The 27645-nt window shown below is 41.3% G+C and overlaps 2 protein-coding genes across 2 annotated transcripts; one reads left to right on the forward strand and one right to left on the reverse strand.

Annotated features, from left to right (window-relative positions):
• Nucleotides 1-99: 99 nt before the first annotated feature.
• Nucleotides 100-17706, reverse strand: bltp3a (bridge-like lipid transfer protein family member 3A). The gene is made up of 21 exons (XM_086115158.1): nt 17501-17706; nt 16031-16193; nt 13502-13540; nt 13252-13343; nt 12997-13186; nt 11487-11627; nt 11137-11307; nt 10726-10906; nt 10559-10645; nt 9792-9962; nt 9421-9566; nt 8755-8896; nt 8409-8602; nt 7078-8309; nt 6773-6957; nt 5133-5272; nt 4892-5042; nt 4531-4787; nt 4296-4404; nt 4156-4208; nt 100-2084 (listed from the first exon to the last, which is right to left on the reverse strand). The coding sequence occupies exons 1-21, from the start codon at nt 17542-17544 to the stop codon at nt 1968-1970; spliced, it is 4005 nt and encodes a 1334-aa protein (XP_085971284.1). The 5' UTR covers nt 17545-17706; the 3' UTR covers nt 100-1967.
• Nucleotides 17707-18722: 1016 nt separating this feature from the next.
• On the forward strand, nt 18723-27279 carry LOC147210708 (protein ILRUN-like). Its single transcript, XM_086115250.1, has 5 exons — nt 18723-18984; nt 20517-20671; nt 22929-23126; nt 23641-23963; nt 25259-27279. Exons 1-5 carry the CDS (start codon nt 18827-18829, stop codon nt 25292-25294), a joined length of 870 nt encoding a protein of 289 aa, XP_085971376.1. The 5' UTR covers nt 18723-18826; the 3' UTR covers nt 25295-27279.
• Nucleotides 27280-27645: the final 366 nt, after the last annotated feature.

The following is a 27645-nucleotide window of genomic DNA, read 5'->3' on the forward strand; positions in this document are numbered from 1 at the left end:
AATTCATTGCAATGTCCACCATAAACTGATGTATAGGCTCCTGTCTGTTGGTGAGTCAGGAGGTGGGTGCAATGATGGACCACAGAAGCACAACTTAAATATGTTGAAGCAAGTGTTCATTTATTCTGTTAAAATAATTTACACTCACCATTGGTTCACAGAACCAATTTCATATTAGTCTTAAGTGATAAAGACAAAAATTGCAATATTCCACACAAGTACTGTCCACAGAGTTCAAAACCCTTGCATCATATGGAAGCTCTCACCTGCCATCTTTTATAGTTTGTCAAGATGAGTAGAAAAAAAATCCAGTGAGTATACTCACACAAGTGCAAACACGATGACACTTAAGTTCATGCATGAGAGCGAAAACAGAGACACTTTGCTTTACTGACCATCCCATTTCTGCACCTCACACTTGCTTTGGAGGGCAGACATGGAGTTGATCAAGTTGTGAGCAGGTGCAGACCAAGAAGCTTTCACACTTGATTGAATCACTTACTGTTAAAGGACCATGTATGAATTCAACACCTGTTCTTTGATTTTGGTTGATCAAGAGGTGATATTGCTAAGATTCCTTGGAATAACCTTGAAATGAGTGCATTGGTGAGTTACAACCACAAGAGGTCTGCCCCACACACACTGAAGATGAGGTGACCTAAGAGGTCAGTAAATTGCCTCTAAAGGCAAAACGCCACACCACATATGACAAGATGGAATAGGTCAACATTTTAAATAAAGCATTCATGTCATGAACAACATACTGTGCAGTTTTAGAACGAATGGCTACATCATTATTCTGCATTAAATAGAAAACGCAAGCATTAGGTCTAAAACATCGATCCTACTTCACAGTCACAGATGTTCAGAAAAGTGCTTTACGTGATACACTGTGTGAGCATGCATAATTAGTACCACAAAGCCATTGAATTGTATGATTCCAAAATACTGCGCCGGAATAGTGAACCATAAAATTGCTTCGTACTGTCTTGCACTCACGCAAGTAAACTTAATGGGCATGTTGTGTGGTCACTGTCGGTGTCCACAGGTAATAACACGAGCAGCCACAAAGGTGCTGAATTCTAAATGCAATACATTTCAATACTTCAAAAACACTGCACGGAAATAAAACAACTCAAAGATGGCAACGAGGTGAACTTCAACGTGTCTATGCTCATGTACAGTACGTTTATGCTTTATAAAAAGTGACTTGTTTTCTTTACATTTCACAACATGTGACACTACTATGCTACATCATAATTTTATAAATAAATACAGGTCTTTCGTATAGTTAGGATCTACAGTACCAAGACGTGCGCTTATCATGTTTTTCCACACACGATCAACCTTGAATATCTCCACCCAAAACTATGAAGTGGAAAGAATTGAACGGCTGATAGTATCTAACTAATCATTCTGTGTGACAAAAAAAACAATGAGTTTTCTGTCCATGCTAATGTGGGCAGAAAACACTTGATTCACTGTCTGATATGAGTATAGCCATTGCCTACTTGGCTAGCTCTGGAATTATTTGGACATTGACATATTCAAAAACAATGTATGGCCTCTTTTGAGCCTCATGATGGACTTGAAGTTATAGCAATTGTTTAGATTTGTTTGCGTCTTTTAAGGTAGGACACACATTCAGTATTGGGGGCACAAACATACAATGGACAAATGTGGCTCTTTCTGACCTTCTCTGAAAGGCATTTTTAATTGATGTGTTGTGCATAACACATTCAGCATTCTTTAAATTAAAGCTGAAAGTCAATATTTGAAACACACCGAGTTTTATTTCAAATTCACCGGATCAAGAGAAAAAGTCATTGTCCAGATAATTACAAGTTCCCCTTTAGTAATTGCAGCAATTTAAAGTCATCATCATGTAATCACCTCCACTTTCCAGTCGTCACCTTCTTACAGTGCTCTTGTACGAGATCACCACGGAGGCTTGAAGGTCATTGGGCTCAGAGCGTGAACCCAGGGTCATACTTCTTTATCTCCAGAAGGAGGCGATCTCGGTCACTGAGGGCCTGTGTGAGGGCCACCTGGGAGTCAGAAAGTTTCGACTGCAGGCTTTGCCTCTGTAATGGCAGGATGAATAGATCAGTTCATAGCACATCATTTGTAAATGATGATGCCGCAAGCAAACTAATCTAATCACGATGTTTTGTTTTTCACGATGAGTACAACTAGACTCCAGAGTTAAAAGAAAAACCCAAAAGGTGTGGTACGATTACCACTAGTGTAACCCAAGCTCTCTCTTGTGGTATGCAAAATCATCGCTAAATTAAATGTTTAAACTTTTTTTTAATTTCACTACAATACATTGCTAAAATACAATACACTCACAGGAATCTTATTGAAATGTTTTTCAAAAATGTAGGTACAATTTTTATTCTTTTAAGTGTTTGACTCCTTATTTAAATACAGTTTTTATTTTCCTATATTTAAGTGGACTAGTAATGCTTAAACTGTTATGGTGGCTAACAATTAGATGTGTCAAAATTAATCCACAATTTTAAAAAAAATAAATCAAGCTACCCTATTGAGCCATTGTTTAACTAATTTCAAACCGTCAAATTTCAACCACTAAACTGTAAGTATTCTCTGATTTCTGTACTCCTTCATGTAAGGAAACAGACTCTATGTTGGTCCAAAATAAGAAAACATCTGCAAACATCTGCTTTTACTTTGGAAAACAATTAACTGAATGAGTCTCAAAAAGTTTGATAAGTACAACATCAATCCCTCTTGTGATACAGTATTGCTAATCATAATTGTTGTTTAGTTTTTTTTTAAATCACTATAAACAACAATTGGTTCATAAGCCATAATTGAGGAATTTATAATACACCTAACCGCAAAATAAAATGTCAGATTATATGATGAATCAATGGTATAATCGATAGAATAATCGATTCTAAAAATATTACATAGTGACAGCCTTACCAACACTAATATTAAATAAAACCTCTGCCTCATTTTTGAACACCTTGGCCAACGACGCTACTGTATTTTAATTCTCATGATGATGGTTGTACTTGTGGAGTCAAGTATTTTTTGTGATGGTACTTGGTGTCAAAGGTTTAAGAACCACTGTGTTGGTGCGTCACAGATCATGCTGATAAGATCTTTTTTTTTTTAATGATCCCGCCCAGAGGGGAAATTCAGGCAATACAGCTAGGAATAAAAACCAATCAGTTAGAAATGGCTATATATAAATTTTTAGGACAACAAAATGACAGTTCTACAGCTCTACAAATTAAAATGACTATACAACAAATTTAAATAAACCTGGGCATTTTCTGAATGTGTTTTTCCTGTACAGTATTGGATCTCATTAGATTGTGTGAGTGAACCCACAAATCCACTATTTATCAAATTAAATACGATGAAATTTTATGACCTGGTTGACTTTAAAATCGCCCAATTAATGTACAAAGCACGTTTTTCGAAATTCGAGAAAGCAGCTATGATTTAAGTGGTACCAACTTATTCAAAACACTCAAAACAAGAACAAACGTCAAGCAAAGAAGTGTATCTATCAAAGGTGTTAATCTGTGGAATAATTTCGAAACGGACCTGAAAATGAGTAAATCGCTTGCTGAGTTCAAAAACAAATTAAAAAACATAGTACAAACAATCTACATCAATCACAGTTAAAATGATAAATTCTAAACATTAAATATAATGATAAATCATAACTAAGTTGATAAATAGAGAAAGGTATTGAAATATCCATTATGAATACAAGAGAAAATTGACACAAGAGTGCCAGGGTGTGGATGTATATAATCCCAATACAAACCAAAGGTTGTAAAAATATCACGGATAAGGGTATAGTATGAGCCTTAATGGAGACATCTTTCTTCTTACTTTTTTTCTTTTCTGATTGATATAAAAATGATTTATTAGATATAAACACATAACGGGGTAGGACTAGATACGTTTTTTTACTTCTTCCTACTCCCTTGAACATAATAACTGTGTTGAATGAAGACTGATTTCTTTCTTTTCACTATTTTATCTACCTTATTTTCTGTCAAATTATTACTGTATATGTTTTATGTTCAATAAACAAACCAATACAATACAGTGTAACAAATGTGGCCTATGATTGCGTATGGTTGTGCAGGGGCAGAGATTGCTTACCTCACATTGCTGATTACCAGAGCAGGAATAGTTTGGACTGTTCAGAACTTCAGCTGTAGTCGATTAAAAAAATAAAACAAAACATAAATGGGTGCCCCATCGCATCCAACATTTAGAGATGAAAACGCTGTTTTGCCCACCTTTGAGCCTCATGACGCCATCATCACTGCGCTCAAAAAGCAGCTGATCTACCACAAACGTGACTGAGGTTGGCTGAGGAGCTGTTGGGTAAATTCTTGGGCTATCATCCTAATGAAAACAAAAACAAGATAACAACTCACAAAATAAAACAAAGCTTTACAGTTTTTTCATTCGAATCACGTTCAAGTAACATGCAGAAACATTTCAAAATTAAAAAGGACTTCAATTGCCCACCTTAATAGTAATGGTTACATTGCTGAAGTGTACGTTTATTGGCAGACCATCCATGTTCAATTCATCCTCCAGAAAAGGCCCGATGTTTGCTACGGTAGAGGCGAGCAACTCCACGTGACAGTCTTGCACTCTCACATCCAGCAGGCCTAAAGACTCTGTCGCTTCAGAGTGTCGTGCTGCAGATGGACCGCTTTCTGCTCGCATACACACTGCGGGAGAGCCCCTGCTACAATCTCCATTCTGCTTGTGGGCAGGAGCTGCACAAAGGGAATGTTGTGGGCAAAACAGACAAATGTAGTGACTAATCAGCTTACCATTAAGCAGTGTGTCAGTAATGTCTGACAGTGGCAGTCTGTGTTACCTTGAATGAGACCAGCTAGCAGGTCAAAAACCTTGACGTTACCCATCTGTACTGAGCTTAGATTCTGGGCTTGTACAGCAAAAACTTGGTCCTCGCCCTTTATTTCCAATGTGCAGGATGTCCCATTCAGAATGAGTAACAACACAGAGGACTGGAAAGACCATACAAAAGAATGTTAATTGTGAAAATCAAATCTGTTTAGAAACTCCATAACTTACATTGTCTGAACCCAAGAACCTACCATATCTGTAGATACATCCTCTGTACTGAATGATAAGGAGCTGCTGAGATCAGCTGATGACCCTCCCTCTGTGCCAAGAGCCGGGCTGCCTCGGTTGGTTGAAGGATTGACAGTGACACGCGCAGAATCTACACCAGATTCTGGAAACGTCAAACAACACGCTGAAGGCCTGACTTATAAAAGGTTTGGACATGCATTAATGGGGGCAAACTCGACTGCACTTGCAAAGAGATGTCTGGGTCTTTTTAGCGTACTGTGGTTATTGGTGCTGGCTTCTTTTTTTTTTTAATGCAGTGTTAAGCAGATGCATCCACTTTTCTCACACTCATGTCTAACTTCTTCCGATTTCAAACAGAGTTTTCATAGCCTGATCATCAGCACCAACATTCTTGTTATGAGCAACCTGTGTGTGATTCAGAACGATCCATGCGCACCAAATCCAGCAGACACTTAAACAGCTTCTTCCCTCTAGCTATTAACTTCCTAAACAGTCACTGACGTAGTCACTCTTCTTGTACAACAAATACTGTTACTGGTCACTCTCAAATGGTTCAATGATTTTCTGCACCAACTGTACAACTGTCATAGTATTGTATTCTACCACTGCTACTGATCACTTTAGCTCTGCTTGATACTTTGCACATTGTCTCACAGTTGTCACGGGTGGTACCACCGCACTACGGTTCACTTACATTACGAAATGTCCTTCCATACCTATTTGTCATGTCCTTGTTTATGATGATACTAATGCAGCGTGTTATACCGAAGACAAATTCCTTGTGTGATCTACATACTTGGCCAATAAAGATGATTCTGATTCTGATTTGGCAAACTATCCACAGTTTGTTCGCTCGTCCACGAGAAGTTACATTTCCATCACTTCAAAATTTCCTTTTGCACTTACACTTGCTACCTCATACAAATAGGGTGGTGTGCACCATTTTTTACATCTTACAAATTAGTAGAGCACTTGTAACCCATCCACTAAACGTGTGTGCAATATGTCAGAGTGAATTTAGCGTCCGTTATTTGGGATGTCAAGCTGCTTTCCCATTATAAGGGTTCAATTTCGAAATAGGGCTCCGCCCTACGTGGTCGCTTTTCCATGACACTTTTTTCGGGGCCATGTGGTCGTAATGGAACCGCTTTCAGAACCATGTCTGAGGGGCTTGTAACACACAGGCAGAGCAGGGCCGCGATGTCACTCATCTGATTGGCCAACACATGTGGGTGTTTCTTGAAGCAATGCGACATGAAACTCCACTGCACATGCCCACTTCCTGATTTTGGGCGAGCAAGACGTGGCCGGCCACCGCCAAGTTGTGGAGAAGCACAGTGCATAAGTGTTGCATTTTGTCACAGAACTTAACCTTATTTGCAATGTTAAATGTCTATGGGTGACATACATTGTACGTATATTGTGGTTGTGAAATTTCACAAGATACAACATGCCATTTTTATTTGGCTATCAGTGCTAGAAATGTTGAATTGCAGCAAAACAAATGTCCAACAGTCAGCCAATACCGAAAACTAGCTGTCAAACTCTGCACACTGTGCACACTGTGCAACATTTCAGCTGCATCCTTCGATGTGCGGCAGATCTAGGGCGATATTGTTTCAAATGGAAATGTCCCAAGTACCTGATTCCATGAGAACAACTAAATTGTCGCCGACATCACTGCCCACAGACAGACTTTCATCAGGCAGACTGCCATCCAAAATCGCACTGTCAAAGGAATGCTGGGAAGGTGACTGCTTCATCATTTGGTGCCTAAGGCTGGCCACCAGGGAGGGGGAGGACTCTTCTGGATTTTGGACTTGCTCCCTGTGAATGTGCAAGAACACACACTCATCTGTTAAGATCATCAAGCGCTAATAAAAGCATGTGATGCACAAACGCCTGGTTACAATGTCACCAGCTCAGCCAGAAAGCACGAGCACTTACTTGGCATGTGGACTGAACAGTTTGCTCATCCCAGAGCCACGACTCAATATGCTAAAGGCGTCCCTTGTTATTGAAAAAGCGCCTTTGGTTAAGTCCAGCGAGGCACTGATGGCCTCTTTGGTCACATCTTTGGTGACATTGATGGCGCTTGATAGTTCTCCCTCCAGGCTGAAGGTGGAGGGATCTCGGGAGAGTATAGGGGAGTTGATAGGTGAGAGCTGAGGTGACAGGACTGGAGTGTCCTCGAGGAACGCCAAGGCATCACCTTCCAGTCCCTCTTCAACAGCCTCACATGCCTCCTCCACAGTACCATCTTGTTCAGCGTGATCAAACGCAGTGTGGGCCGTGCTGAGGGAGGATACACCGTTTTGTAACCCATTATCCTCATGGATCAAATCTGCCGAATGATGAGAAGGGGAGATGTCAGAGTCTGTGAGACTGGGGCTGTCAGTCTCTGGAGTATGGGGGACCTCTTCCTCAGGTTCTGTGCTGGCTGGTGGTAAGAGGAGACCCATCTCCACCGAGTCCAAAAGCAGGGCAAGACAAACAGTGGCTGGTTTTGACTTTTGGTCGCAACACGGCTTAATGTCGTTTAGATCCCGACTTAATTCCACCCCCAAACGTGCCATGGAATCCTTCATTCTGAGCAAGGCAACATACTGGTAGTGGTTGAGCCACATCTTGACTGGTGTGATGACATGGGCCAAGACGTGGATAAAGGCAAGCGCAGCATCTTCGTGGGGAAGTTGTTCTGAGGGGGGCTGATGAGCCCTGCAAGGGCTAGCGGGATGAGATGATGAACGCCTGACCCAGGCAGCCGGCTGGCACATCCATACAGACATAGCAAAGGGCTCCACAAAAGGGTACGTTTTGCCTTTGGGGAGCCCTCGAGTTCCATCGAAACCTAGCGCAACACGGGACAGGCTTAGGGACCACACATCTTGGGATCTTCGTTGTTTTGTAATGATCGGCGAAGGTGTCGACTCTTGAGAGTGCTGGGAGAAGATGGAGGGTATGGCGCAGAAGGCACTGCGGTCTCTGGGGTAAGGACATGGTGGCTCGTGCTGGAAGAACGAATAGCTTGCAAAGGTGTCACAGGTCATGCTGAGGTCAGCTCTGGAGCCATGGGGACAGTGGCGGGTGTTGCTGAAAGCCATCTGAGGTACAGTAACAGAAAGGGACCGAGGACGCTCAGGATGGTCCAGTATAGAAGAATCTAGGGGTATCACCACCTAAGAAAAGCAACATAAAACATGACAACCAACCATTCAGACTTCTTTTTGTTGTTGTTTTTTTTTTAAATTAAATTACTTTTCAACTTCACAATTCACCTTGAGCTGAGCTGCATCCAGACGGATGTCAACATGCTCGTCTGCTTTGCCACCGTCTTGCAAATGGTAGAAAGCTTTGACCTGGTCTAGAGTGTGCAGCAGCCCTCTTGAGAATAGATTAATCCACAACACACTTTCTGGGTCAACACACAGCTGGAGGCCATTTGCCTGGGCATACAGGTTCGAGGTTGGCACTGGCAGTATGAAACAAGGAAGGGGTTCAGTTCACATTTCAGGAGAGGCTTGCAAATACATTGTAGATGAAACCAAGGTTTCAGTCGTGGAGAAGATGCAGTACTAACTCATTTAATAACCGAGAGTGAAAAAGACAACCCAAGACAGTTACCTGAGAAACTGGGGCTGTTGGGAAAGTAGTATTCAGTGAACTGCAAATGAACTGCTGGTATATTATCCGGCAGATTCAAAACTTTACGATTACATGACAACAAAGGCTGGGATTTCTTGTTTTGACGGCTCTTTGTAGACAACTGAATGGGTGGGGGCAGGGGGGGACGGTAGAGAAAGAAAGTCATTGAAGTTTTAGTCATTTGTGGCAAAAAAAAGGGTAGAAAAGATAACTACCTTAAACAAAAACAACAACAAAAAATACAGCCAATAACAATTCCCCAAGGGTCTCACTCTGCCTAAAGGGGAACTAAAATTCCCTTTTAATAACCCTGGAAATAACAATTGAAACACAAACACATGGTAATGAAAACTTATTTTAGGTTGTGTTTTTATTGCTTTGAATGGAAAAAAAAAAGTCTAAAATACTACAGTATTATCGCATGTGGCCTAACCGACCTGAATAAATGCACATTAGACTCCCTGAAAAAAAAAAAGTATTTGCATCTGTTTTAAATTCGTATGCGTGTATCCCTGCTTTCAAATAAATCCATGTTTACCCTTTCTGTTGTTAGCAGCAAACCTTTGTAGCTTGTTCAAATAATTGACTGCTTGCAGAGCGCAACAGTAAGCAGGTAAATCAAATCAGAGAACGATAAAATCTTGCCTGGTAAATGTCAACGTCATCTATACGGACCACCATGCAGCTTGACCGCAATCTCTTCAGTGCTGCGCTTGAAGGACTCATGCTAGAGTTGTTTTTGGCTGAGTGTTCTTTGTCGGAGAGATCTGACCTTGGGCTTGTTGTTCCATCTGGATTGAGAGAATGCACAATTAAAGCTGTTTTGGGCATTAAGACCCTGTTGGGATCGCCCGCACTCTCAAAAGAGTTGAGTTATTTCATTAACTCAACATTTGGATTGTTTGTGTTTGTCGAGTTGGATCGAATTATCGATTCTAAAAAAGATTCATTTTTACTGTTACTGTACCTCAGATGGCTTTCAGTGTGAAATTGTGAAATGAATTCTGCATCTATACCTCGGGGCCTCCTTGCAGGCGAATCGTTGCGTGGCTCCGGCACCTCAGTACATGGACCCGGAAACCCCGACGACTCTGCCCTCCTCTGGAAGTCATGCAGCAGTTTGCCTACCCACTGCGCCTGAGCTTCCATAGTTCCACTATAGCGTTCCCAGTGGCGACATCCATCAGCTACAGAGCAGCAGCATTAAATGGCAGCAAAACACAGTCCTCAAATTTAGTCCTAATGCATGGAGAGCGACTGGACCGAAATAATTACAGTTGGCTACTCACACCGTCTCAGAACATTTATCAAAAAAAAAGAATGCACTAAAACGAAAACAGCACTGAAAGAAATGGTGTATAAGAGAGTCACGTCACTAGTTTGGCAATATTCAGGATATTTTAAGTGGTAGAAATGTGTTTTTAGAGAGAGAGAGATGAAAATTATAGTTCATAAACACCACACATGCGAGTCGGTTTCATCATGTGGGCCTTTGTGTCTGAAGACAATTTCAGCAGATACAATCAAAAAAATGAAGACTATCATGAAGATTCCTTCTTAAATAAATCAGATAAATGACAACTACAGCAAATAGTTAAATGTAAATGATTCAGAATGATAAACTTCCTTTTCTGGGTGCAGAATAGCATCATTGGCCATTGGTAAACTATGCATTATCATTATTACGATATAATTGTCACAGAACACTGATTCATAAATGAATATGTGGCAGGACACCGTTTAACAAAGGGTAATAAAATGGAGAGGGGTTCATCCCACTCACCAGGTCTGTGAACAGGATAGTAGTCAAAGCCCAACTTCTTGAAGGTCAACTGCATTGCACCCTGCAAACCTGGAGGCTCTTCTCGATCTGTCAATATATTATAGTTGTTGGGAGTGGTCGTGACAGACCCTTATGATTTTACTTGAATATAAGTCTGATTCGTGTACCTTCAGAAACTGAGGAACTGTCATTGCATACATGTAGGTCCAAGCGGGAAATGAAAGTGTGGTAAGAAGATTCTTTCACATCAAAGCGATCAAAATATTGACTCATGTTGTTGGGTGAGCCAGTATGAGTGGCTGTTGACTCGGCCCAAAGGTTGTGGAGCCCAGGTGATGGAGAAGCAGTCTATAATATACAAGTGATAGTAATTATCTCGTAATGAAAAGAGACAGACTTCAGCCCACATTTGAAGCTAACATGTTGAAAAAAGGAATGCAATTCTTAAGATGTGTGCAAGAAAAGCACAGGAAATTGTCATTTGCAAGACTTCAAATATGCTTTTCAGAGGACATAAGATCAAGCTCTTTAATGCTCAATTTGAGTTTCATTGACTCGATCACACTCGGCAGGAGGACCTGCAGGGAATCTGCAGTCAAGCTCTTCCTCTGCTGAGCGGACTTCTCCATGGCCTCGCTGAGGGACTTGGCATAGCGGATGATGGCTTTGAGCTGAGAGTCGGTCAGCACCCACAACAAGTCATCCAGAATGAAAAGCAGTTTGGAGGCCAACACGTTGCAGTCCTTTATCTGGGTGGAACAAGGAAGCATTTGTGACCCAAATGCATGGACAGCAAGAGAAGATGCTTTGATCCTCACATCCGCATTACATTACTCTCAATAAATATGATACTGCAGCTCGCATAATTTCATGCAATGTAATGTAAAAATTATCTGACAAGAATATCAATTCAAAGATCATATCTCACTCGGCGTTTAAGAGCAATGCGGATGCGCCCCTGGTTAGTGATGAGGCGCAATGGGGTGCTCCCCAAATCCTGCTCGTCACTCTCAATGGCGTCTGCCTCAATGCGCAAAGTCTGCCAATTAATTTCCTTGAACGTCAATACCTGAAGCAGAGAGAAGGTACACAACACACGCAGCAGTCAAACATGACAGCCATCATTGGGAAGAAGAGGTGAAACATGGGTCAAATAGGCTTTATTTAATTCAGAGTTCCTACGGCTAAAGGCAAGTTAAATTCAAGCCTTTTTAATTCCATTTGAAATTAAATTGGAGACCAACAACTTCACAATTATCCCAATGTTGTTCGAAGTTGCTCCAGTCCATAAATGACTCTGCGCTTCAGAGTTCAAACTAAAAACCACATTACTTTTTTTTTTTTTGGTTCCGCTGTTATGATTGTGTGACGTTAACATTAATGACATTCCGGATTTTTTTTTTTCAAGAATGTTACTTTATTTAAAGATTTTAGACTATTTAGAATGATAAAATCCTACTTATTACATGACAAGACTTTTTATACCAATTAAGGGCTCATTTTTAGATTGTCTTATTCTATTTCTTTTCATACTTTAAGGATTTACGGGAACCTTGTCATAACTTAGGGCGGCCCGGTAGTCCAGTGGTTAGCACGTCGACTTCACAGTGCAGAGGTACCGGGTTCAATTCCAGCTCCGGCCTCCCTGTGTGGAGTTTGCATGTTCTCCCGGGCCTGCGTGGGTTTTCTCCGGGTTCTCCGGTTTCCTCCCACATTCCAAAAACATGCATGGCAGGCTGATTGAACGCTCTAAATTGCCCCTAGGTGTGAATGTGAGCGTGGATGGTTGTTCGTCTCTGTGTGCCCTGCGATTGGCTGGCAACCGATTCAGGGTGTCCCCCGCCTACTGCCCGAAGACAGCTGGGATAGGCTCCAGCACCCCCGCGACCCTAGTGAGGATCAAGCGGTTCGGTAAATGGATGGATGGATGGATTGTCATAACTTCATCAACTGGGTACATAGCATAGCAGAATTGGCTAGGGTGTGAATCTCTCCACAAAAGACGATTTGATACGGCTTTCGATACGTAGGGTGCGAAATGATTCGTGGATGGTGTAATTTGAAAGTGGAAATGATTCGTTTCGTTTCAACTCAGTGGGATTATGATTCGATTCAATATGGTACATCTCAGTTTAAGACGGTATGATGTCAGGACTTTTTTGTGGTCATTTTACATACAATTGAATGAACTGGTCACTACTGTTAATGTGCCATTTCTTAGTAAGATACAGTATACCTCTTCAATAAGCGATTTTCCAGTTCAAGACGTATTTTGTTACACCCCTAAGTATGGATTTAATTTGCTTCCTAAAGTAACAATGCGGAGAGGATTGTATGCATTTTGAATATTTCTCACAGCCCTGACATTAACTACATGCACACATGCAGACAAATTAAACCAAATACGATGTGGACAGAATTCGATGCTGCACTGGTACCTCTCCTCTCTTTGGGTCTGTGATGCGCGTGAAGCGGAGGTCGCTGTGCTGCCATTTAGGGTTGAGGCTGTTGCCTTGCAGCTGCCACAGCTCAAAAGAGGCATGGAAGGCCCGAGCCTGCACTTTGATGGTGATGGAGTTGATCCGAACAGACATGCCCTCTACCACTTTCTCAGCAAAGCCGTACTCGCTGTGAACAGTCACAGCACACGTGAGCCAATGTGCTCCTTTCAAGCAGGATCCCTGCAGGCTTACCTCTGGCCTGCTGTGATGGCGATAGGAGAGGGGCCATTGGGTGGACGTGGCTCCTCACATGTCCTCATTTCTACCTCCACCTTATCCAGGAACTGCACAAAAGAGGAAACAGAATTGGCCGTGGATAAAAAAGAAATGTGGGCAAATATTTATTTACGATAAAGAACACAAAAGGCCGATGCTAGAATCATTGGGACATAACGAGACAAGTAATGCTGAAAAATACTGCAAGACAGAAGCAAATTCTTACCAGACAGATGGGGCTTGTTTTTAATTTGGTCCATTGTATCTGCAAAGACAGTAGGAATACAAAGTTAGTCAAGGCTGCGGAAAAAAAATTCACAGAATTCGACAGTCTTTTGTACTCAGTGGGCACAAAAGACTCTCAAAGCATGACGTAAGCAAGCAAGCATATTCCCGGCACTTCTCAATGTGTCATGCCAATAAGGAATGAAGAAAATGCATTCATAAAGAGATGTTTTTTTAAATTGGATTAATAGGCCGCGACCAATGTGAGGATACATGGCTCAGAAGATGGATGGATGGCTTAATAGGTCTAGGATTTCTGCAGGCAGCTTTCTTGAAATTCAACATTTATTTCCATAATATTTTTCCTTCATGAAAAATGTGCTGCACTACAAGCTTGGAATTTGCCGACATAACAACCTCTTCAACTTACAACATGGCATTCGACAACAAAAAGTGATGCTCCTTTCCTCTGATTCTAGAAGTCCCCAACCTTTTTGGCATCACAGACCAGTTGAGACAAGTACATACTGTTCACGGATTGGCAACAATTCACTGACGTTGGTCTTGTGGTATGGAAATCTTTTTTTTTTTCATTGCTTTTAATTGCCAGTTTTAAATCATTGGTACTGACAAAAAAAATAGCATATGTTTACATTTTAATTAAAAAATACAATAATCTAGAACGATATAAAATAACACCGTTAACTAGTAAAAATGGTCCCCTGAGGAATTATGAATACGTCTAATGAAGGAAGTCAACCCAGAAATGTTCTTTACAGTAATATGTTCTCTGCACCTCCGCTAGCCTAAACACGGCATTGTGATTAATATTGGGTTTGTGGAATACAGTATAAGGCAGGGGTCCCCGACCGCCGGTCCGCGGACCGTTACTGGTCCGCAGGGCATTTGGTGCCGGGCCGCACAGAAAGAACTTGCCTTCATTCCGTTTTATTTATTTCGGAATACGAAAGATGTTTTATTTTGAAAAATTACCGGATTCTCCGTTACATCCAGCTGTGTCACGCTTGACTCACGTCAAGCCACGCTTCTCCGTCACGTGACCGATTACGCTAAAAACAAAGCGCTGGAGCTCGCAAAATGAGTTTAAAAAAACTGCTGGAGATCGCAAATGACGGCGGCCTTAAAAGTACTTTCGAGACAACTGGATTAAAGTTATGTTATATAGTCATTGTCTCCTATTACCCCGAGATGGGACCATCTGGTTGCAAAACATCAAGCTCGAGTCGTCATTTTCATGCACTTTGAATTCGGGTTGTATCGTATTTTGAAGGCATTAAACATTACCATAGCGATCAGAGTGTTGCGGCCAGATTAGACGCTCCTTGTGTTTCTTATTATATTTCGAAAACACCACAGTTTTCATGCAGCTCATACCATATTATTTTGTTGTATTAATCCGCCACACCTTAAATGCCGGTCCCTGAAAATATTGTCTGACATAAACCGGTCCGTGGGGCAAAAAAGGTTGGGGACCCCTGGTATAAGGAACGAAATCCGCCACATTTTAGCCATCTCAGGGCGCGCCCATTTTGCTATTTTCGGTACACTGAAAATGACATCACAGTTGCTCAGGGTTCAGGCAACGACCAATCAAGGCTCACCCATTTTTTTAAGCTGAGCCAGGTCTACTGGGCAAACTCTGCTGGCATTTTTAAGCGATCCGCTTAGGTACTACTTGTTTAAATGATTCAACACGTTTGGTATATCGCCTTGCTTTTCATGACATACCTTGCACGACGGCTTTATCTTCCCCGCGACGGGAAGAAATACCTTTCTCTTTGGATGTTAAGACCGCACGGGTCAGTCATTTTATTACCATTACATTCTGTTTTCTGCTGCTACTTTCATTTATTGGCGAATTATGTTCAACTTTTTAGCGAAACTTGCAAGGAAAAGCTGAACTCTGACTGGCTGAAGCCTTACACATTTCAGCCACGGATGGCGTAAATATGCTCATAGCTGGTCACGTAGTAATGTTTCATGATTCTCAATCATATAATCACCCAGCGCTACTTGTAATACCTCTTTGGAAGGTAATCAAGCTGGAGGGCTGTCCAGCTGTGACCCCACCACCCCGAAAAAACTTACAGGGTTCTGACTTTCTGCGGCCTGGTCCGACCTGCAGACCAGTGATTGGGGACCACTGTTGATTCTTCGTGTATTTTTAAAGAGTTAAAAAGTGTGAGTAAAAATATAATGACTCATATGATGTATGACAAAATAAAACTGCTACTCCTCAACAAACTTCCTTGGTCTACACTTTGTCAAAGATTAGATATCACTGAAGAAAATCATTTTGATTATTTTTGAACAGGTATGATAAAGAATACTTGCATCAATCATTTTTTTAATACTTTGCTGTCTACAACCAGGTCGGCATTGCAAATGAAATCTGCTCCCACTCCCTTAGCTGATAAATAAAGGTTAAAAAAATGTCGTTTCTGCTTAACGGTTCAGTTGTGCACTTATCTGTCAAACCGGTTCGCTGGTCTTTTTAAGAGTGACTCACTCTAATGGCAGCTTTGTTACAGTAGACACGTGTGACGGCCAGCCAGGTAGGAAGGTCGAGCATGTTCTGCAGAACCTCTTCATCGAGCTCAAGGTTGGACAGTTGCCCCTCCCCCTTCAAGGTACTCAGGTTGATCTTGTCTGGGGACAGATTCTTGGTGAACCTAAGAAGAAGAACCAGAACAAAGACAATAGTCATTTTATCTCAGAAGGCCACAGATTTGTGGGGCAGAAAAAAAAATCATACATTTCAGGATTCCTTTAAGACTAAAGAAAATTGCTATTTTATATACACACATCTGGATAAGAAGTCAATAAAAGGAGAGCGGGAAAGCAACTGTAGGGAAAAGGAACACAACATCAATCACAGCACCTTCATTTGTTCAATATCTCTTCATTTCACACACAAAACACGATTGATGCGTCATCGTGACATTTCAGAGAATTGTGCAAAATGTCAAACAAGATGTTTAGGGAATAGTTGACAGACAGATCTTGTGAATTTGGCCAAATTGTTAACTTCGTTAGTAAACACCATGATGTGCCTGAAAGACCTGACAGACCAGTTCAAAACTAAGCTCCCACATCCCACATACAACACCCAACTTTACATGTCTGTGACAAATCTGTGGTTTGCTTTAATATCTGCTTCAAGTGCACTTTTACTACTTTCTAAATGATGGACTAGATGAAAAAAAAGTAGTGATTTGATGGAATTAAAACCACTTTAGTTCAAAACACTATATGGCCACCGATTAACATGCTTGAAATAAGTGCAAACATTTAAGTTGATCCCACTAGAAAAAAAACCTGGCACTCTAAAAACTGGTGGCCTGAAAATTAAACAGCACTACAGTTGATCTTAAACCATTTACAAATAGGATCATTGTTTAAAAACCTAATGGGACCTACACGCTGGATTGGATTTGAATACATACCAAACTACTCGAAATTATGACAGCCACATTAAGGAATTGGTATTGTTAGACAATGTCTTACATAAATATTACTTTTGTGTCTGCATTAGGACAAAACTAAAAAATAAATGTGACGAAGTACTGCATGTCCAAAATTCATGATGATGCTCACAAAGATGTCACGTTTCTTTATTTTTAGGCTTTCTGTCACAAGTCAAATCTGTAAATCTGCAAAAGCACTGCAATTCAACCATTAACTTGGTGTGTAAGAATTGGAGTAAAAAACTGCGATTGTACCAAAATGTATTACAGTAAATCGGTTTTTCATGCAGGTGCTTGTGGAGCTTAAGAAGGTGCTTGCACGTTTCAGAAATAATGTGCAAGATTGCGCGCAGATAGAAATTCTCTTCTCGTCTGATGTTCGGCAATCGGAAATTTACAACACGTTCGAAAAAACAAGTGTCCCCTCAAGTGTCAATACGAGCCAGCGAGAAGCGATTGTTGACGTCGCCAGCATCCAGCAAGGCTAGCAGGCTAACCAACATGACACCTACCTTGACAAATGTTTCAGAATTTGCTTTTTGATAATCCCGGCCATTTCTGCTGTGGTTGTGCCTTATCTCTGCCGATGTGTTTCTACTGGTCAACATTTACTAGTTTAGAAATCGTGCTATACAGAATGTATAATTGGCTGGGGTGATCTTAAAAGCCATGGCGATGCTGCTAGGCTAGGAAGTACCTCGCTCCACATTGGACAGCATAGCCCCCACCTCCCCCATGCTCCTGAGAGCCCCCACCTGTCTCTCTCTCTCCCTGTCTCTCTCTCTCTCTCCCTGTCTCTCTCTCTCTCCCTGTCTCTCTCTCTCTCTCTCTCTCACATGCGCGCGCACACACACACACACACACACACACGCACACAACACACGTACGAACCGCACTAAAAATGCAATAGCGCTACCTGTCGGACAGTACAAGTAAATACGGTATTAGTTTAAACCCGGAAGCATGGGTGTCGTGGTGAGAAGCGGTAAATTTACCCACTAAAACGATACTGCACAAAAATTATTCGATTGTAATTGAGTTGAGAAACACATCTGGAATTAGATGTTAGTAATTAATTAATTAATTAATTAATTAATTAATTAATTATATTATATTTATGTATGTTAAGATCATATGCATTATTCTCTCATTATCTACAATGATTTAACATGATGGGAAACACATAGATATCAATATGCAACACTTTATCTCTATAAATCTTTGTAAATTGTAACATTTTTAAATGATCACTTCATCAGTGAGCCATTTTTAGAACAGGACTGGGGGCTATCTGGTGCCCGCGGTCACCACGTTGGTGGCCTCTGCACGAGACGAAGTCTCATCTTGTACATTACAAACCTAGTGGGGGGGAGAAGGGGGAAAGAAGAAGGGAAAGAGACTGCAGTCAAGCCCTGGAAAAGCATTCAAATGAAGAACAGCGTTGAAGTCAGTGGATCACAGAATTGATGCAGTTTTTCCAAGTACGGGTTATGCCACCAAATATTAAATGTTATTCACTTTAATCTGATAATGTGGGTTCGAATACTTTTGCTCATTTGAAAAGTGGGTGGCTTTAAACAAAACGTTTTAAAGTAGAATCCTGTCAGTGTGCACTTATGTATGCTTGTGTACGTTTTTATTTTATTTTTTGCGTGCGTACGTTGAATTTGACAGTCACATGGCCTCGGTGGTGTCAGGGGTGAGCGTTGTGGTTGTGACATGCGCACTGGCCGCTGTTGTTCAGTTTGTTATGACAAGCGCAGGCCTTCATCTTTATTGGGGGTTTCTTTTGTAAAAAATAAAATAAAATAAAAACATTTTCAGGAGGCCAAGTGACGATGGAGGGAATGGACCTGGACGTAGACCAGGAACTCACGCAGAAATTTAGCTGCATGGGCACAACCGACAAAGACATCCTCATCTCGGAGTTCCAGAGGCTGCTCGGTTTTCAGCTTAACCCCGCCGGATGCGCCTTCTTTCTGGACATGACCAACTGGTGAGCCCGAGGACTGGACTGGCCTATTGAGCACCTTCGTGCGAGCCGTTGCACTCCGGGTAGCTAACATTACATTCGCAGATATGAAACAATATATACACTCGGGGAAGAACCATTCCTATTTATGGAGTGTGCGTTAGTTCGAATGCAATAATGTTATAATAATTTACATAATGTACCCGAAAGTGAAACAACAGACGCTAACTTTTACAGAGGAATGTACATGCATATTAACCCTGGTACAGTGATTTGATTGTACTTTCAGAAACAATTAGCCAAACGCAAGGAAAATACGCTATTGTCCCATCTGCGTCTGTTTTCACGGGTTCTACGATTTTATATTAATAGCCACAGATGCAACTAACTATTTAACTCGCAAAACTGAACGTAGTAATTAACTACCATGTTTCCCCCGAGATACAAGGTTAGCGTGGATCATGTGAAACACTATTAATTCACGAAAGGAAGGAAGTTGAGAGTCCTGTACTATGTAATCTGGCAGCAAACCCCAAACGTGTCGCAAACCTGGGTGTAATTTCATGTTTCTACAATCGTAATTTACAGTTAACAGAATAGGAAAGGTAGAATGCGCAACCGACAATGCAACCTGGTCAAATTCTGTTCCATTCTGCTCTGTCGTGTCAGTATTCAGTTGAGTTAGCACAAGTCACGTGACGCCGTGGAAGCGCTCCTCGCAACCAGTTTGCTAAAAATACAATCTGATGGTTTATTGATGTCGAGCGCGTTACGTGAAACACCCACTTGCCTATTCAGTGGACTGAAATATGACAAGACGATTCAACGTTTATATACTAAATTTGACTGTCCGGGTTTAGCATCATAAATAACATCTTTCCGTCGAGTCGTAATTAATATTTTGAATAATCTCACTTTTCATTCAATGCAGTTCAAATAGGCAATGTAATTTTTCTCGGGAGAAATGACGTCTCTTTAGTCTACGATTCAATTGCAGCTAGCCTAGTGCCGCTTGTGATTTATAGATATGTGCGACTGAATCGGAATCAATCTGGAACTCCAGTTTTAGATACCTACAATATAATTTTGACAATTCATAGTTACAGTTAGATATATTTCAAAAGTAATAGTTTTTTTAACGTTATAATTTGGATGTTTTAATTGCACAGCAGATTGATTTGATTGTCCTGTCCAGGGAAGCCAAGACAACAAGTATTATAATAAATGATGAGATTTATTCGAGAAAGGGAAAAAAAACACAAGACACCGTTCACAGGTCTGTCAAGTTAGCCCTCTCCCCCCTGGTAAATGAAATGCACGAGTTGAGGGAATTGCTGTGATTATTTCCTTGTCATTTGATGTTTCAAAGATCATGTATTTTCCTGGCCATCATCAAATTAATGACATCCCACTGGTTGCTGTTGTAATTATAATCTTCACTGTTGACGACGCAGGCTTTCGAGGTTCTACACAGCTCATATCATTTTAGTAACCAATGGCTACTAAATTGATATGAAAAACAATTGTGCTACTCAATGTTGTCCTTTCTGTTTCAGGAATTTACAAGCAGCCATTGGAGCCTACTATGACTTTGAGAGTCCTAATATCAGTGCGCCTTGCATGTCGCTTGTGAAAGATGTGACTATTGGTGAAGGCGAATCAGTTCCGCCTGACACACATTTCACCAAGACTTGGCGGATACAGAACACAGGTAGAGCCCTAACAACCATCATTTGTCCACCACATACAGTATATTTCTTTTGGCAACAGCTATAAATGTGTTGGAGACCATTTAATTTAAAAGAGGGTCTACCATTTTAGGTAGCTCGAATGGTTTTCTTCGTGGAATATCTAGGAGAGTACCATATGTGTAGACGTTCAAGTTCAAGTACAACCTTATTGTTAAATGTGCTGTATGTGCAAGATATAGCACAGATGAAATTTCTTCCCTCTCAAGACAACATGCAACAAGAGGAGCCGCTGCGGGTGCCCGCGCCTCCATCAAAAGAAAAGTTAACATAAAATGACAAAATAATACAAGACAACACATAAGACACAGACAATCGTGCAATCTGAACCCCTTTCCTGCATATACTTTGTTGTTTGAAGCAATTATAGGTGAAAGAGGAGCGAATCAAAGTGTCCTTTTCACCAGTGGATCAAAGACGTCATGCTGAATGCATGTACACGTCTGCTACAAGCTAAGTTGAAAGCAACAAGAAGCTGTAACATCCATTAACGAAAAGGAGCTTGGCTCTCTTCACCTGTCCCATGTAAATCCGCTTCAATTCCAAGCCACGACTCGCAGTTCCACATACGCATCGGCGCTCTGCGCTGACGCTCCTTTTTTCTCATCGGACCATTACAGGCGCAAGACACAAGCGCCCAAGGCTGTCCAGCAACGACAGTCAAATGTTTCCGACATTCCTACTAATCAAAATCAGTGCTGGTACATGTGAGCTGCCAAGAAGATAAGAAGGTGCAACCACCAAGCACAGATTCTTCTTCTTTGACGAATGTCGTGGCCAAAAATGCTGAAAACAGTCCGCATCAGGTCCACAAACGACGTAACAATAACACCATGTGACAAAACAAAAGACAAAAACAACAAAAAACGCAAGGCTCTTGAAGAGCACTTGCCGACGGCTGCGTACTCAGGCGCCATCTTGAAGGAAAAAAAATAAAATAAAATTTGGAGTGATGGATTCCGAAGTGTTAGCGAAAGACAAACAAATTTACTACTGAGTTACAGTAACCTATCATTCCAAGAATTTGGGGTAAGACAGCACCTACATACATTCATTTTTTGTTGATTTAACTCATCCCAAGTCTGTGTCAGTTCGATATAAAGTATCTGCTTGTTGTACGTATCACTGTTTAAAGCTTATACAATACATCTTTATTTATACAGCGCTTTCACAACAGCTGCAGCTGTAACAAAGCGTAAAATAACAAAATAATATGACAACACATAAGACACAGACAGGCATGCGATCTTAACCACTTTTCTGCATACACATTGTTGTTTGAAGCAGTTCTACATGAAAGACTCAAAGTGTCCTTTCACCAGGGGATTAAAGACGTCATGCTCAAAATGTGCACACGTCTGCTATAAGCTAAGTTTGAAAGTAAACACGAAGCTGTAGCGTCCATTGAGGAAAAAAGAGATTGGTTTGGTTCACTTCTCCCGTTCCATGTAAAATTTGTTTAAATTCCAAGCGGCGACTCTCAGTTCCAAAAACGCATCCGCGCTCCAAGCCGACCCTCCTCGATCCTCATCCTCAACTCCACCAGCCATCCATCCAGCCACACCAACGCAGACCGTCCAACAACTCCAACATCTCCGCTGAACAAAATGGGGCTGTTAAAAATGCTGCCCATGACAGGTGCAAAAAAACACAAGTGCCCCGGGGCTGCCGAGCGGCGACTATCAAATAGCGCCGACATCCCACCCGTCGAAATCAAAAGCAGTGCTTGTACACGCGTGCCGCCCTAGAAGCGCACCCGTCAAACACAGATTCTTCTCCTTCGATTCCAGTTTGCATCACAGATCGCCTCAGGTTTGATAAATCACGTTGCATGTGCCAAATCGATTTTTTGCATGTGCCCCTTCAAGCACATGCAAAATGAACGTGAAGTAGTTTTGCATCTTTGCATACACGATCCTGCGTAAATCCAGTAAGTGGATTAGATTCCGCATCTGTTTGCCTGAGCAAGCAAGTTGGTACCCCTTTTTGCACGTGCAAACCTTCAGTAACTTTACTCACTTGCGGATTGGAATGAATTGAGACGGTCTAGATTTTCAAAGTTGTCCAGTAGGTTCACTATCGGTGGGGCCTCGAGCTTTGGTCCGATTATCAATGCATCTTGAATTGATGCAACTTTATTTACTGCCTGTGTCCGAATGCTTCTAGGAATCTATTATATGTAGCGCTTGTCATTTACAACCATGCATTTCTCATTGTTAGGTGCAGAGTCTTGGCCTCCTGGCGTTTGCTTGAAGTATGTTGGAGGAGATGAGTTTGGTCATGTAAACATGGTAACGGTGCGGTCACTAGCTCCTCAGGAAATGACGGACGTGAGTGTGCCTATGCAGAGCCCAGTGTCTCCTGGTATGTACCAGGGCCAGTGGAGAATGTGTACAGCAACGGGACTTTACTACGGCGGTATGTGTAACTGTACACACAAAATACCAAGCAGTTTTTGCTTTTTATAGCATATTTGCCTTATTTTAAAATTCTGAAACTTTTTCAAATAAAATTTCTGAACCTTTTACACCCTGCAGTTTTCCCTTCGTAGTAATTTTCAGCTGAGCCGCAAAGATAGACATTTTAGAAGTACTATGACTGTCTTGGCACATGGCACCAAATTTGGTACATTGCATCCAAAGCCATTTTGTGCAATTCAGGTTTCATTATTGAGTTACAGATATACTGTAAGTCAGCCAAAGACTGACGTGTTGCAAAGTTTTTGTGACAGAAAGTTCAGAACAACTAAGTCGGCAAGATGAGAAGGCGGTAAGCCTTTTAATATTTTATGAGTAACAAAACCTTAACCCTTCATGCCGTGCAAGGAGGTTTTTGATAGAATTAGGAAGCCATTTACTAAGCTTCCTACCAAAAACACAGTTCTGTCTTACATAACAGTTGAGTTGTGTAATCCACCCTGTATTTTTGACAGATATTATTTGGGTGATCCTGAGCGTGGAGGTCGGTGGCCTTCTCGGTGTCACACAGCAGCTTTCGTCCTTCCAAGCGGAGTTCAACACCCAACCTCACCGCAACGTAGAAGGAAATTACAACCCCTTCGCCTCACCAGAGAGAAGCAAATGGTCCAACAGCAACACCAGCCTCCACCATGACAGCAGCCATAAAGTCACAGAGGAACACTGGCCGAGAAGCCCGAACCAGCTGCAGCAAGATCAGAATGGACTTTCACACAACTCTGTGGATATAGTAGCAAACAGCCTACAAACCAATCTGTCAATAGTCACTTATAATCAGGTAAGGTGTCACAAGGCCCACGGAGATATTTTGGATTGGCACTGTCAGACTGGTTCTGTGTACATACTGTGACTTTCAAGCACAGAGCAAATTACAGAGCCCCTAAGGCACACGTGTGAAACTACGGTCCTCGAAGGCCGCCATCCTGTACATTTTTCATCTCTCCCTGTTGCGACACACCTGATTCAAATGAAAAGGATTGATATCAGGCTTCTGCGGAGTTTGCTGATGAGATTTTCTTTTAATGTGTTCCTTCACTAAGATTAACACCATCTTTGTGAGGGAATGCAAAGTTGTGTTTTTTTTTCTTCTGTCACCTTAGGGTCGCCATAGAATATAGATGTGGTCAATTTCATTTTATTCTCACAAATTGCTACTCTTGGTTGTTGAGGATAATAATAATAGATTTTATTTATAAGCGATGACTCTATTAACTCTGTTGGATACTTGAACTAACAAGTGTCTTGTAACTTCACCACTTTCTCATTCCACGGCAGTCTTGCGGCATTAAATTGCCTCAAGATTAAAAGGCTGGACGTTTTTTTTTTTTCTATTTATTTATTTGTGGGGGACAATAGTGAGAGAAAACAGTTTAGACACCTGTGTGTAAGCCTTTTTTTGTATTAAAAATCAATATTGTAATGCTTTGTTATAGAAGGAAGCACATCAGCCAAAAAGTGAAATTTGCTTGCAGTCGTCCGTCGACGACGTTGCTTTGTCAGTGGATCATTTGTACTCATGACACTGAGGCTGTAGAAAAAGAGTTTTGGAATATGATGTAACCACAGACATTACTGTAATGTTAAAGCATTTTTGTGTTGTTGGGGGTCAGCTCGAGCGCAGACTTTGATGTTTTAATCAAAGACAGCGGTAATAAAGTATTGTTTCAATTTTGCAGATTATATTACCAGGTATTTTCAGTGGTGGTGATGTGTTGATGTTGGTACACAATGGTATATGATAGTTTGATAGCTATTTAACGTGGAACAGAAACTTAAATGATGTGGCATTTGTTGACTAAAAATCGCGATTTTTGGGCATTCAAGGATTCTGCCCGACAGCAGTGATATGTTAAAGGGATACCTTTGTCAGTGTCTCTAAAAATTGATTTACATATAGGCAGAATTTTGAATCCAATTTGATGTGTACATTGCCCCCTCCCCCAAAGTGTAAGCCAACATCTTTGCTATACAAGTCTGCATTTGTACTATGAGCTCAATCGAGTTACTGTGATCTAGGAAAAGAAAAGCCTTGCTCTGTATCCTTTGTTTTCTAACTGTTCCTCTTCCTTGCAGGGTTTACAAGAGCCTTCCCATTTTGGTCACTCGTGAATCTTGGGACTTGTTCTAGAGAAGCTGCAGCAATAAACGTCTCTGGAGCCGACCATTTGGAAAAGAGAAGAGGTTTTATCAGTTGCTGCAGGAAACTCTGTAATGATTTTATGCAAAGTGGTTGTACCCTGCAGCCAGCACTCTTGAGCAGCAGGTCTCTGAAGTTGGATCCACCAACGTCCGACAGCCACTGCATGCTCACATGAATGCTAAGTTAAAAAAGTAGCGCAATTAAGTCTTTTGAGTGACACTTTTTTTTTTCCATACAATTTAGTTGTCAGAGTTGTGTGTATTTGTCAAGTAATGTGTGTGTGCGCGTAGAAAGAGGAACTTTGGAGGAAAAGCCATTTATTTAGCCAATTTATGCTCCGGTTTCTGCCCTGACTGCCCAATGCATTGATTGATTGGGTTTCTGAAAAGTTTTCCTTTTACAAAGAAATCGAATGTGGTCATTACAGAAAATGCATGTCTTATTTTTATATTGCATGGAGAAATGCTCCAGAAAATCTGAGAAGCTGAGGCCACATAGTGTACTTATACCCCCCCCTACACACGCGCGCACACAGTCATCCGTGAAATTTAAGCAATAGTTTCAGAAATAGAATGCACTACAAAGATCCTCCACTCGAGGGTGTCATGTTGCTGTCAGCCGCTTCAATAGATTCTCAGTCTCGCAGTCATTATCTGGGTTTTTCGACTACGTTGATTACCTGTGTGGAAGACACTTTTTATGAGTGTTCGTACCCTCTTTGTGTCAGAACTAAAAGAGGAAAGCTCATGTGGCATGATTGAACTCAAACCTGGTTTGCTGGATGTAATTAATTTGGACCTCGGTATTATCCAATGACTAAAAAGCATTATGATGGGTAATATGGCAAGGAAATATTACTAAATTATAACTATAGACTTTAGATACGTTGTAGAGAGATCATTTGGACACAAGCATCCATTTTTCTTCTGGCGGAATGCAATTAACCTCACGTATATTTTTGGAATGTGGGAGGAAGCCAGAGCATCCAGGGAATATCCATTATGTCGGAGGATTTGGAGACTCTACAGAGAAAGGCTGAGATTCAAACCCACAACCTTTGACTGTGAGGTTTATGTGCTCACAAGCAACTGCACACTTCACCTTGCTGCCTTTGAAATGACCCATATTTTACTTAAACGTATGCTGTTTTAAAGTCAACACTATCCTGGTCATGTCTCCGTCATATTATCTTAAGTATTGCATGATTTATCATAATTCCTAAGGGATCGAAAGAAGTGATCCATTATATCACTGGACGGCAATGCATATTTGTATCAATCGAACCCGTTTTCATGCCCATTTCATTTTAAAGCACTTGGACAGTATCTTTTTGATTTGAATGTATTTGATGAATGTAGAGAAGGAAAACATTTGGTCAGCCCAAATCAGCAACAAATCAGCCCAAAGAGGATATCCATTTGTGTTTGTGTTGAATACCATTCTGCCTCTTTGGTTTCCTTTGCTGGATGCAAACATCACCGATCCCATAAGGGACATCAGAACTGACACATTGGTGGTGGTCTAATTCTTTTTCACTGCAAATTTAGTAGCACTGGACTAGCTGATCTATGCACTGAGTAACGTGACCTTCGAAGGCCCGTGTGTGTGTGCATGTTTCTTCCTACCGATGAATTTCAAAGGGCTAATTGACTCTTGTCAGTTAAAGCCATTGACTGGTGAAGAACTTCAATGCAGCTGTAACTTGTAAATCCCAAAACGAGGGGGAACTTTGACAACGCCAGCTAACACCCGAAGCAGGCCACAAAGAACAATTCTTGCAAGTGGTCAAAGAGTAACACTTGTAGTTGCTCTCGGAAGTGTGCAATGTGTTTATCTGAAGTTTCACATGATGAATCATACAGCAGCACGTTGTGAATGAGGGAGTGTTCAAGACTTTTTTTCTCTTGTAAGTTTGATGAATGTTTGTATGAATAAATTATCACTGAAAATCGAAGGCGTTCTGTCTTATTTGTATCAAACAAGGAAAGTCGCTGATTGTGTCGTGATACACTCGCCTGACTCGGTGACGATGTGAATGGTTGTTCATCTCCAGATGTGCCCTGCGACTGATTCCCGACCAGTTCAGAGTATCGTCCACCTTCCACCCGAAGTCAGCTGGGACAAGCTCTAGCACACACCACACCCCCACCCTATACCCTGGGTAATGGGTGTTGAAAATGGATAGATGGCTGTATTGAACAAATGTGGAACACTGCTCCACCCTGGCATGAACACAAATGGATGAAGGCTTTGGTCCAAGGCAACCCATTAGCCCAGTGGTTCTTAACCTTATTCGAGGTACCGAACCCAAGCAGTTCAT

This window comes from Hippocampus guttulatus, chromosome 1 (genome assembly GCF_054856545.1).
Source record: "Hippocampus guttulatus isolate MCC_2025c chromosome 1, RoL_Hgut_1.0, whole genome shotgun sequence".
NCBI lineage: Eukaryota > Metazoa > Chordata > Actinopteri > Syngnathiformes > Syngnathidae > Hippocampus > Hippocampus guttulatus.